Here is a 12,110-nt window from a genome sequence, read left to right as displayed (position 1 = left end):
CTGTCCTTTAACATGATTATCTGAGCAAGGTAACAGAACACATTTGACTTTTGTACAGCTAGGAAAAGAAATGGGATATGTTGTGCTTCCAAGATCATGCATTGCTTTTCATGTTATTGTTTTCTGTTATAATTTTAAGACCGATATGTAATAACATAACTCTGTTTAAAGGGAGGACGTGGATGTTGAATTACAAAATCTAACATATTGTTAGATTTATTTTGTCTCAGCATTACCTAAATTTAGTTTGATCTGCTTTCTTCATTCTTATTGCAATTTGAGCAAGTTATTTTATTAGCACTTTAGTAATAACAAATGCTGTCCCTCACTGTCGCCAGCTTCAACAAAACATGATTAGGATATTGAGTTTGTATTTTTATATTAGGAAATGGGTCTAATTCTACAGTCTTGCTAAATTTTTTGCTAATGAAATTGATAATCTTTGAATTAACAGTACTGCATTTGTTGAAGCAAATTTCCTTGAAATTTCAAAGAATGAAATGCTTATTTTTCTTGTTACATCATTGATGTACAAAATCAAGTGTCTTGATTGGCTTTGGCTGAGTTGTAGAAGAATGTGACGAGTAGCAATAACATCTGTTTCAAGCTAAGAATTTGTAATTTTGTTTTAGAATTATGGATTTTTTACTGTTGTACTCAAGGTGAAGGATATTACTGGCAAAAAAAAGTACATTTTATATTTCGGTGCTAATGTCAGTTTCCTCTGTTTCTGTCAGATATAATTTAGTATAAGATGTAAAATAATATTGCCCTATTCTGCTTTAAAGTCATGACTTTTCAGCATGGCATATACTACTAGACCAGTTTTCCATCGGGACCTTTTGGCTTTTGGGTGCTGTTGACAGTGGATCCCATGTTCATTCTATGTATAGTATGGAATGGAATAAGACTGCAGAAAACAATCTCATCTGATGACCGGTGTAGCAAATGGCATTAATTATGATTATGTCCCTCTGTCTCAATTTCCTCATATGTTTTGATGTTTCCTTCGTTTTAGATTGCTTGTGCATACTTTTGTCTAACTTGTGAAATTTCTATCAACTTGTTTTAGATAGCTAAACCAGTTCACATATATAGCTAATGTACAGAACTTGTGTAGGAGCTGCTTTGTTTTAACTGGATCTGCATTGAATCTGTATTTATTTAAAAAGTAGATCCTTAAGTAGCATGGCTGTCTCTCAAGTTCCCAGTACAATGAGTTATTAGGCAATGGCTAGTAGTAGCATGTGACGAAATTCATCATGACTGTGAATATTCAAAGGCATGACTAGTTTCATTAAGTCCCAACTGGTTGTAGATGAAAGAGTTTACCTACCATTGTATACCATCATTTTAATTTAAGTAAAAACAAAGCCAGCGATAACGTGATATTATGTGAAACTGATAATTAACGTAATCTGATTTTGTTTTGGGTGGTAAAAATATGACGATTACACACACTTTGAAGGACTCTGAAAATAATATAATTAATATGTTTGTAAAAATCAAATTTTGGAGACCATTTCTTGAGTCAAATTTAAGATGTCAACTTTTACACAGGTGATTTTTTTGACGGGCTTGCTTTGAACTGTAAGAAACCTGATACATAGAATCTTATTGAAAAACATGAAAATTGTCAGGGGGACTGACAATGCAATATAAATACTGAAGAGCGGGTTTCACCTTGAGGAGGAAACTAAGGGAGACTACTTAAGAGGAAGGTGAAGAGGAGCTGGGGTTGTAAGTTTTTGGAATTCTCTTCCCCAGGGAATAGTGGAGGTTGGCTAATTGAAGATCGTCAAGTTTGAGTTGGGCCAATTTCTGACCTACCAGGGAATTGAGGAAAATAGGGGACAGGCAAAAAAGTGGAGTTAAGACCGCAATCAGATCAATCAAGATCTTGCTGAATGCTGGAACAGGCTCATTGGGCATTATCCTGCCCCTGTCTTTTACGATATTCTGATTTTCAGGCGATGGGTTTGTGAATTTTCGTAGAAAATAAGATCTTTGTCTTCAGTGTTCAGTTTTTATTAGGTTTATTAATTGCTCTTGGCATTGAAGCCTTTTCTGTTGATGCCAGCTTGGATCAGTTTGCAGTGCTCTCTCCTCTTGAATTTATGTTTCATTCTCTTTTTACTATGGTTTGACTTCACACCTGCACCTGACAGTGCATGGTTTGGGGTGTTGTCCTTTGGTCAAGACATTGAAGCAACTTCTCACCTTTCAGCAATGTTCCAAGATTCGATGGCACTATTAGAAGAAAAACAAATATTAACCCTCTGTGCTGCTAATGTAACGTCTAAGCAAAATTAGACAAAATGAAACTCGTCATTTGTTTCATTGGCTGAAAAACCATTTGCTGTATTTGGATTTATCAGTTATTGTCCATCAAAAGTAATCATGGGAACTGTTTTCAACTGCTTCTTCCAAAGCAAATTTAATGAATTTATAGTGACCAAATGTAAGACCAAAAAATGCAATGAAGGGTGTTATTATTTCTCAATTTATTACAAATCAAACTTAATTTTCCATGTAGTAATGTTATATTCTAGCATATTCCAAGTTTGCAATTTTATATTTGAGTTGGGATAGAATAGTATTTATGAACTTAAGTGATGACTATCAGTTGTTTCTGTTGCAGGTGAATGGTCAATGCGCAGGACACACTGCAATGCAGGCAGCCAGCCAGAATGGACATGTGGATGTTTTGAAGTTACTTCTCAAGCACAGTGTTGACTTAGAAGCTGAGGTGGGCATCTTGAAATGCTTTTAATTGTTGACATTTATATAAAATGGCTCCCAGCCTCACTTTATCAAACCTGTTTTGATGGTAATTTACACTTCTGTTAATGTTTTAGTTGTTAGAAGGCATTGTTTATTTACCACTATTTTTGTAAAATACTTTAAAATGTTATTTGTATATGTCTCTTCGTTATTATTGACATTGGAATAACAGCACATTGGAATAACAGCATTGCAGCATTTAAGAAATTGCATTTTTGACTAAATTTAAGAAATAACTCTTGTTATTGATATTGGCAGCCCCTCGGTTAAGGCCTCTTGCCTGATTAAGAGTTTTATACAGTATTGTATAAGTTATAAGAACTAAATGTTAATGTATGGAATGCAGTATAAAAGTAAATGTAAACTAAATGGCTTTGAAGCTCAATACGGATTAGATGATATGACATGGCCATTGTTGAAACATGGCTGCAATCTGATGACCATGATTTGAAGTTGAATATTCCAGGTCATAGTGGTCTGGATTTTGCGGTCAGCACTGAATAATGCTCGCTGTTCGTTATATTTACATATTCCCACAGAATATGTGTGGACTATTGAGTGGCACTTTATGGTCAATGTGTATCTGAAACAATGGAGGGTACTCTGCAGGGGTTCAGGGATCTTGTAAAAGGCAAGGAACAGTTGGCTGACCTCCTTAGCTAATTAGATTGAAGAATTCTCAATAAGACTTGTGGAATCCTAAACTAGGGTGCACAAAAGTCAGCAGAAAACAGAATGGGGTGAAAGATGGGATGAAGAGAATGAGACAAAAAGTAAGTCAAGACGTTCATTGTTAAAGAGAAAAACCTTTAATAACTAAAATCTGAAGTATTGGAGTTCGACACTCAGTAAAGCTAATTTTTGTTCCCAGGAAGGTTGTTTGGTTGTAGTTAAGATTTATGTGGGTGTTTAAAATTAATTCTTGCATGTATGAGTAATCTATAACATTTTCTGTTGTGTCTATATGGAAGGGAACTTGGCAATTTTGTATTTATTTTAACATCAAGTCTCTCAGCAAGGTACTGATGCAGCAAAGCTTGTGGGGGTATAAGGTATATCAGAGTTAACTTCCTGATTTCTTTCTACTCTAGGAATAGTAAATGATGAAACTCTTTATTCTTATTCCAAAATCCAAGCCATGGTCTTTTGAAAGCATAGAGAAATAGGAAGAGATGGAGCAGTAACCTTTATTGATTTAAGGTAATGTAATAATCAAGGATGTAGGTTAGGGAAGATGCTCAGTGGAAACTCTTTAGAATTGAGCAATGAGGGGATTTAAAATAGTAATGGTGATTTACTGCATGTCTTTCAGTAACAGAAATGAAGTGGCAGAATATATTAATTCAGCAGTGTAGCAAGAATGGACTTTTTTTCCAATGAAATACTTGAGCAATATGTTTTTGAACCAAGAAGGTGGTAGGCCAAGCTATATTTGGTAATAGAGAGGAGAGTGCTGATTGTTTGGCAATTGATGCTGGACAGGATTTATTGCCTGTTCCCAATTGTCCCTGAGAACAGCTGCCTTCTTGAAGGACTGCAGTCCTCCTGCTGTGGTTTGACCCACAATGCCATTAGAGGGAATTCTATGATTTTTGACCCAGTGACAGTGAAGGAATAGCGATATGTTTCCAGATTAGGATGGTGAGTGGCTTGATGGGGACTTGCACGCGGTGGTGTTTCCATATCCTGCCTTTGTAGATGGGAGTGGTAGTGGGTTTAGAAGGTGCTGTCCGAGCATCATTGGTGAATTTCTGCAGGGCATCTTGTAGATAGTATCAGCAGTGTGTACTGAGTATCGGTGGTGGAGAGAGTGGATGTTGTGCCAGTCATGTGGGCTGCTTTGTGCTGGATGGCATCAAGCTTCTTGAGTGTTGTTGCAGCTGCAGTCGTCCAGGCAAGTAGGGAGTCTTCTATCACATTCCTGACTTGTGCCTAATTGATGATGGATAAGCTCTGGGGAGTCAGGAGATGAGTGACTTGCCACTGTATTCCTAGCCTCTGATCTGTGGTAACCACTGTTTATGGGGTGGGTTTCTGTGTTTGTATGCTCATTCCCTTCCTGTCTCATTCTAGGTATCATTAACCAAGTAACTGCCTTGTAATGCGGCCATATTCTTCCGCTTTGTAAGCCTACATTCGCCATCTCCCAACTTGCCAGTTATTTTACAATGTACAGTTTCACTTTATATTTCCCACTGTTGCTGCAGCATTAACTGTCTTCTCCAATTTGTGTTGGTTAAGTTATTTTCTTCTGTAGGTTGCATTTTTTCCTAATCAGTTAACTATTTTTCTATTTTCTTCATTTTCCTTTCTCTGCTTTAACATTAAAGCTAATCTATCACTCTGCCCTAAAGTTTCTTCTAATTCGTGTTGAAAACTGGTTTTGTTTCTGTTTGTTACACAAAACCAATTCAGATATTGCATCTCTTGATGCATATTGATTCAGAAAGCATTCATGCATGCATTCAATATATCACTGTCATTTAATCTCCCTGCTAAATTTGCTGCCCCAATTTATCTTAAGCAGTTGGTAATGGGTTTTAATTACCTGGTTATTTCTACAAGCTTTGCTGAATTATCTGCAGTTCTTTCTGATTTCAAAAAATTGATGGCCTTTTAAAGGATATTTAATATCGTTGCATTCTGTTTTGCAATCTTTGCCTCAGTTACTAAGGAAGTTATAACATGGTGCTTAGGAAATCATATGATTAGGCAGAATCAACATGGTTTTACCAATGGTAAATTGTGCTTGCAAGATTTATTAGCAGTGCGGATAAAGGGATAAATTGATGTGTCGCAAACATTGTTAAAGTGCCATAAGGCAAGCACTATGTGGTTGGGGACATCTATAAGCATGTATAGAGGGCAGTTGACAGAAAATAGTAGAATTAAACGTGTAATTTTCAGGTTGGCACTCTGTTACAAATAGTGTTGCGGGGATTAGTACCAAAGCCTCAACTGTTATATTTATGACTCGGGTGAAAGGACTGAGTGTAATGAATTCAAGTTTGTTGAATGTGTAAAACTGAATGTGAAGTCAAGCTACGAAGAGACACACGGTCTGAAAAAGAATGTCAATGGGTTAAGTGAGAAGCAAGAAGATAGATAATGAGTAAAATATAAAAAATGTGAAGTTCATCGGTTGGCTCGAAAAAAAGAAAAGATTATTTTTAACTTGTGCAAAACTATTAACTGTTGATGCTGAGATGGATTTGGATGGTCTTGTACAAGAAACATAAAGCTAAAATCCTGCTACAGTGAGCTATTAGAAAGGCAAATGATATGTTATGCTTTATTGCAAGGAGTTTGGAGTACAAGAGCAAAGACATCTTGCTGCAATTATACTGGGCTTTTGTGAGACCAGACTTGCAGAACTATGTATGCATTTGGTCTTGATACCTCAGGAAGGATATACTTGTCTAAGAGTGAGCATGTCATACATTCACAGCTTTCTTTTATTTGTTCCTGGGATGACAATGTTGTCCAATGAGGAGACATTGAGGAAAATAACCTTAGTCTTAGAGGAATTTTAAAAGAATGAACGTTGATCTTGTTGATCTATACAAGATCATGATTACGGTGATAGATTGGGAAAGCGGGAGACGTGATGAGATCTGAGTGCCCTTGTACACCAGTCACTGAAAGTCAGTATGCCTAGGTAGTGGGCGATAAAGAAAGCAAATGGTGTGTTAGCCTTCATTAGTGAGCGGATTCATGTACAGGGTCATGGAGGTCTTGCTGCAATTGTACATGGCCTTGGTGAGACCAGACTTGGAGTATTGCGTCCAACTTTGGTCTCTGTACTTGAGAATGTATGTTTTCGCTATGGAGGGAGTGCAACTAAAGTTTCTGGGAAGGAAGGACTGACATACAAAGGGAGACTGAATTGGTTAGGCTGATATTCAGTGGAGTTTAGAAGAATGAAGGGGGAATCTCATAGAAACCTGTAAAATCCTAATAGGACAAGACAGGGTAAACGCAGGCTGGATGTCGCGATGACTGGGAGTTCAGAACCAGAGTTCACAGTCGTAAGTGGTGTAGGCCATTTAGGACTAAGGTGAGCAGAAATATTTTGCCCAGAGAGTTGTGAGCCCATGGAATTCTCTGCCATAGTTAGCAGTTAAGGAAGAAGGAGTTATAGTTCTTAGGGCTAAAGGGATCAAAGGGTATGAGGATTAAGTGGGGCCAGGGTACTGAGTTGGATGGTCAGCCATAATCGTGTCGAATGGCAGAGCAAGCTTGAAGAGCTAAATATCCTGATCCTGTCCCTAATTTTTTTCTGTTTCTCCGAGAGGGCTTCATAAGCTAGATCTGAAAGGCTGTGCTAGACAGAGAACCTACAGCTTGGTGATATGTTGATGGCCATTTTGGACTAAGAACAGGAGAGATTTCTTCTGATATTTGTGTAAATGTGATGTTTTCTGCGCTGGATTCTTCGAGATTGGAAGGATATGGAGATTGTTTGGGAAAGTGGAGTCTAGTGTAAGGATTAATCATGATTTTAGTGAATGGCAAAGCAATCTCGAGGGCCATACGGTAATTTCTTGCTGCTGTTTCTTTCTGTACTTGGAACATCTCTTGCTTTCAAAATAGTTCAATATAATCAGAGCATTAGATCAATCAACTGGCATATGTAGAAGAAATTAAGATACAAGAGGATGAGTAGTTTTTGCTGTTTGGTGGAATTCCAACTTTTGGAAAATAGAATTCAGTCTTTTGTTTTTTCACCAATCTCTGCCTGGTCCCAGGGAAGCTGTCACTCAGTTTGTGTATTGAATCTGGTGCCATTGTGACATACTGTCATTGACTGGAAGCAGCAGAGACCGTGCCCCCAGCAGCCACTGCTGCCATGTGCAGAATTCCTTGATCCATTTGATACTGCTGGACCCGATGCTCTTGATCTAGGATTGAACTTTGGAGGAGGGTTCCTTCATTTAGAACATGGAACAGTACAGCACGGGAACCAGCCCTTCGGCTTATCGTGTCAATGCCGACTGTGATACCCACCTGCCTGCATTTGGTCTGTATCCCTCTGTTCTCTGCCTGTTCATGTGTCTGACTAAATGCCTCTTAAACGTAGATATCATATCTGCTTCACCCACCTCCCCTGGCAGCTGGTTCCAGGCTCTTCCTCTCACATCTCCTTTAAATTTTCCTCCTCTCATCTATGCTCCCTGATATTTGACATTTCCACACTGGGGAAAAAGATTCTGACTATCCAACCTGACCATGCCTTTCAAAATTTTATACACTTCTATAAGGTCACCCCTCAGCCTCTAACGCTCTAGTGAAAACATTCCAAATTCATTCAACCTCTCCTGTAGCTAAATACACTTGAATTCAGGCAACATCCTTGTCAACCTCTTTTGCGCCATCTCCACGGCCTCCGCATGGGAAGGCTTTTAAAAGTGTGATAATGTTCCTGTTAGAGTGAAGGATAAGACTGGTGAAAGTAGGAAACTGGATGAGTAGAGCTATTTGAGGTTTTGGCCAAGAATAAGAAAGAGTCATAGATATAGGTAAACGGGATCAAATGAATCTCTTGAAGAGTATAAAAGATGTAGGAGCATTCTCAGCAGGGAATTCAGGCGGGCAAAAAGGGGTGTGTGAATTAGTCTTGGCAGATAAGGTTAAGGATAATCCAAAGAGATTCAAGAAGTACATTAAGAGCAAAAGAGCAACTGGAGAGAGAACAGGGCTCCTTAAAGATCAATGAGGTCACTCAGGAGATGGGAGAGACGCTAAATGAATATTTCGTGTCAGCTTTTACTGTGGAGATAGAAATGGAGGCTAGAGAACTCCAGGAAACAAATATTGATGTTTTGAAAATAGCTCACATTACAGAATAGGAAATGCTGATAGCATGGAAAGCATAAAGGTGGATAAATCTCCAGGACCTGATCAAGTGTACTCAGGACATTGTGGCAAGTTAGGAAAGAAATTGCCCCTCGCAGAGATATTTGTATCACCTACAACCATGGGTGAGGTGCCAGAGGAATTGATGGTGGCTAATGCTGTGCCTTTATTTAAGAAAGGCTGTAAGGAGAAGCCTGGGAAATGTAGGTAGACAGGTTAGTGAAGAAGGCATTTGGTATGCCTGCCTTTATTGGTCAGTGCATTGAGTATAGGAGTTGGGAGGTCATGTTATGGCTGTACAGTACATTGATTGATTAGGCCACTTTTGGAATACTACGTGCAATTCTGGTCTCCCTGCTATAGGAAAGATGATGTGAAACTTGAAAGGGTTCCGAAAAGATTTACAAGGATGTTGCGGGGTTGGGGTGTTTGAGCTATAGGGCGAGGCTGAATAGGCTGGGGCTATTTTCCCTAGAGCGTCAGAGGCTGTGGGGTGACCTTATAGAAGTTTATAAAATCATGAGGGGTACAGGGTGAGTAGCCAAGGTTTTTTTCCTTAGGGTAGCAGAGTTCAAAACTAGAGAGTGTAGATTTAAGGTGAGAGGGGAAAGATTAAAAAGGCACCTCCGGGGCAATATTTTCACGTAGAGGGTGGTGCGTTTATGGAATGAGCTACCAGAGCAAGTGTTGGAGGCTGGTACACTTAGAATATTTCAAAGGCATCTGAATGGGTATATGAATAGGAAGGATTTAGAGGGATGTGGGCAAAATGCTGGCAAATGGGACTAGATTAATTTATGATATCTGGTCAGCATGGACAAGTTGGACTGAAGAGTCTGTATCCATGCTGTACAGCTCTGACTCTATAGACCTGTGAGTCTGACATCGGTGGTGGATAAGTTGTTGGAGATGATACTGAAAGATAGGATTTACATTCATTTGGAGAAGCAAGGAATGATTAGGGAAAGTATGGCTTTGTGCATAGACAATCGAGTCTCATAAAGTCGATTTTTTTTTTGAAAAAGTGACCAAAAAGGTGCTTTGGGCAGAGCGATAAATGTTTTTTACTTGGATTCTGACAAGGTTCCACATGGTAGACTAATTAGTAAAGTTAGATCCCTTGGGATTCCGGGAGAGCTTGCCAAATAGATATAGAATTGGCTTGATGGTTGGAGGCAGAGAATGGTGGTGGAGGGGTGGTCTTTGGACTGGAAGCCAGTGACCAGCGGTGTTCCGCAGGGATTGGTGCTGGGTCCACTTTTGTTTGCCATTTATACAAACCATTTGGATGAGAATTTAAGAGGCATGGTTCGTAAGTTTGCACTTGACACCAAAATTGCTGATATAGTGGACAATGAAGAAGGTTATATAAGATTACAAAAGGATCTTGCTCAATTGGGTCAATTGGCTGAGGAGTGGCAGATGGAGTTTAATTTGGATAAATGTGAGGTGTTGCATTTTGATAAAACTAATAAGAGTAGGACTGATTACAATTAATTGTAGTGCCCTGAATAGTGTTATAAAACACAGAGGCCTCGGGATTCAGGTACATAATTCTTTGAAATTTGTGTCACAAATAGACAGGATGGTTAAGAAGGCATTTAGTACACTTGCCTTCATTGCTCAGATCTTTGAGTATAGGAGTTGGGATGTCATGTTGAGGTTGTACAGAATGTGAGGCCTCCACTGTATATAGTTCTGGTCACCCTGTAATAGGAAGGATATTATTACAGTGAAGAATGTTGCTAGGAATGGAAGGTTTGAATTAGAAAGATAGGCTGGCATTTCTTTCGCTGGAGTATGGAAAGTTGAGGGTTGATCTTAGAGGTTTATAAGATGATGAAGGGCATAGATAAGGTGAATAGCAAGGGTTTATTTTTCTCCTCATGGGTGGGGAGTTCAAGACTAGGGAGCATATCTTTAAAGTGAGAGGAGAAAGATTTTAAAGACCTGAGTGGCAACTTTTTTACACAGAATTGTTCGTATGTGGAATGAACTGCCAGAGGAAGTGGTGGATGCAGATACAGTTTCAACATTTAAAAGACATTTAGACAAGTGTGTGAATAGGAAAGTTTTGGAGGAATATGGGCCAAATATAGGTAAGAGGGACAAGTTTTGTTTGGGAACACAGTAGCTATGGACTGGTTGGATCGAAGGGTCTATTTCCATGCTGTATAACTCTGTGACATCCTCCCTATAGTGTGGCAACCAGAACTGCGCACAGTGCTTCAAATGTGGCCTCAATAAAGCCTTGTGCAACTGCAGCATATCTTGCAAACTTTTGTCCTCTGGCCTGAATAAAAGCAAGCATTCCATCTGACTTCTTCACTACCTTATGCCACTTTCAGGAGCTATGGACTTGTGTCTCAAGATCCCTCTGTATATCAGTGCTCCCAAGTGTCCTGCCATCTACTGTATACTTTCCTCTTGCATTTGACCTCCCAAAATGCATCACCTCACACTTGCCTGGATTAAACTCCATTTGCCATTTCTCCATCCAATTTTCCACCTGATGTATATCAAACTGTATCCTTTGACAACTTTCCTTACCATCTAATTATTGTGCGATTTGCAAAGTTACTAATCATACCACTTACATTTTAATCCAAATCATTTATATGTCAACAAACAACGAAAGTACCAGTGCTGATCCTCGTGGACTACCACTGGTGATAGACCTCCAGTCAGAAAACTGACCCGTCCACAACCACCTAACTCTGGCAACCAAAATTCAGTCAAATTTGTGAGACAAACTAAGCCACACTGACGATCCGTAATAAGTCCGTTCTTTTCCAAATGCATGTTAGTCCTGTCCCTAAGAATCTTCTCCAGTAATTTCCACAACACTGATGTAAGGCTCACCAGCCTACCATTTCCTGGATTATCCCTGTTGCCTTCCTTTAACAAAGCAATGGCATTAGCTTTTCTGCAGTTTTCTGGGACCACCATGTGTGGCTGAAAAGGATACAAATATCTCTGTGAAGGCCCCAACAATCTTCTTCCTTTGCTCCTTCGTATCCTGGGACAGATTCCATCACACCCTGAGGACTTAGCTACCTTGATGTTTTGTGAGACACCTAACACTACTTCCTCCTTAATATTGAAAGTCCTAAAATATCAACATACCCTTCCCTAACCTGACCTTCGTCCATGATGTTCTCCTTGGTGAATGCTGATACCAAGTACTCACTAAGGACTTCTCACTTCCTCTAGCTCCACCCATAAATTCCGTTCTTGCTCCTTGAGTGGATTTACCCTTTCCCTAGCTACTCTTTTGCTCCTAATGTATGTATAAAATGCCTTGGGATTCTCCTTAATCCTACTTGCCAAGAATATTTTGTGGCCCCCTTTTGCCCTCCTGATTCCTTGTTTTAAGTTCTTTTCTGCTCCCTTGATACTCCTCAAGGGTTCAGTCTGATTTCTCCTAAACATTATGCATGCTTCCTTTTTCTTGACTAAGTTTTTCAGTA

At 39.2% G+C, this 12,110-nt stretch overlaps 1 protein-coding gene across 2 annotated transcripts in view; it reads left to right on the top strand.

Annotated features, from left to right (window-relative positions):
- mib1 (MIB E3 ubiquitin protein ligase 1) overlaps window positions 1-12,110 on the top strand; it is a 140,018-nt gene that overhangs the window by 47,147 nt on the left and 80,761 nt on the right. For both annotated transcript variants that reach the window (XM_048595680.1, XM_048595679.1), the window contains exon 10: window positions 2,642-2,749. In XM_048595680.1, the coding sequence (XP_048451637.1) occupies window positions 2,642-2,749 (108 nt within the window). The remainder of the gene's footprint in view (window positions 1-2,641; window positions 2,750-12,110) is intronic.

This window comes from Rhincodon typus, chromosome 4 (assembly GCF_021869965.1).
Source record: "Rhincodon typus isolate 14 chromosome 4, sRhiTyp1.1, whole genome shotgun sequence".
NCBI lineage: Eukaryota > Metazoa > Chordata > Chondrichthyes > Orectolobiformes > Rhincodontidae > Rhincodon > Rhincodon typus.
This window is presented reverse-complemented; position numbering and strand designations above follow the sequence as displayed.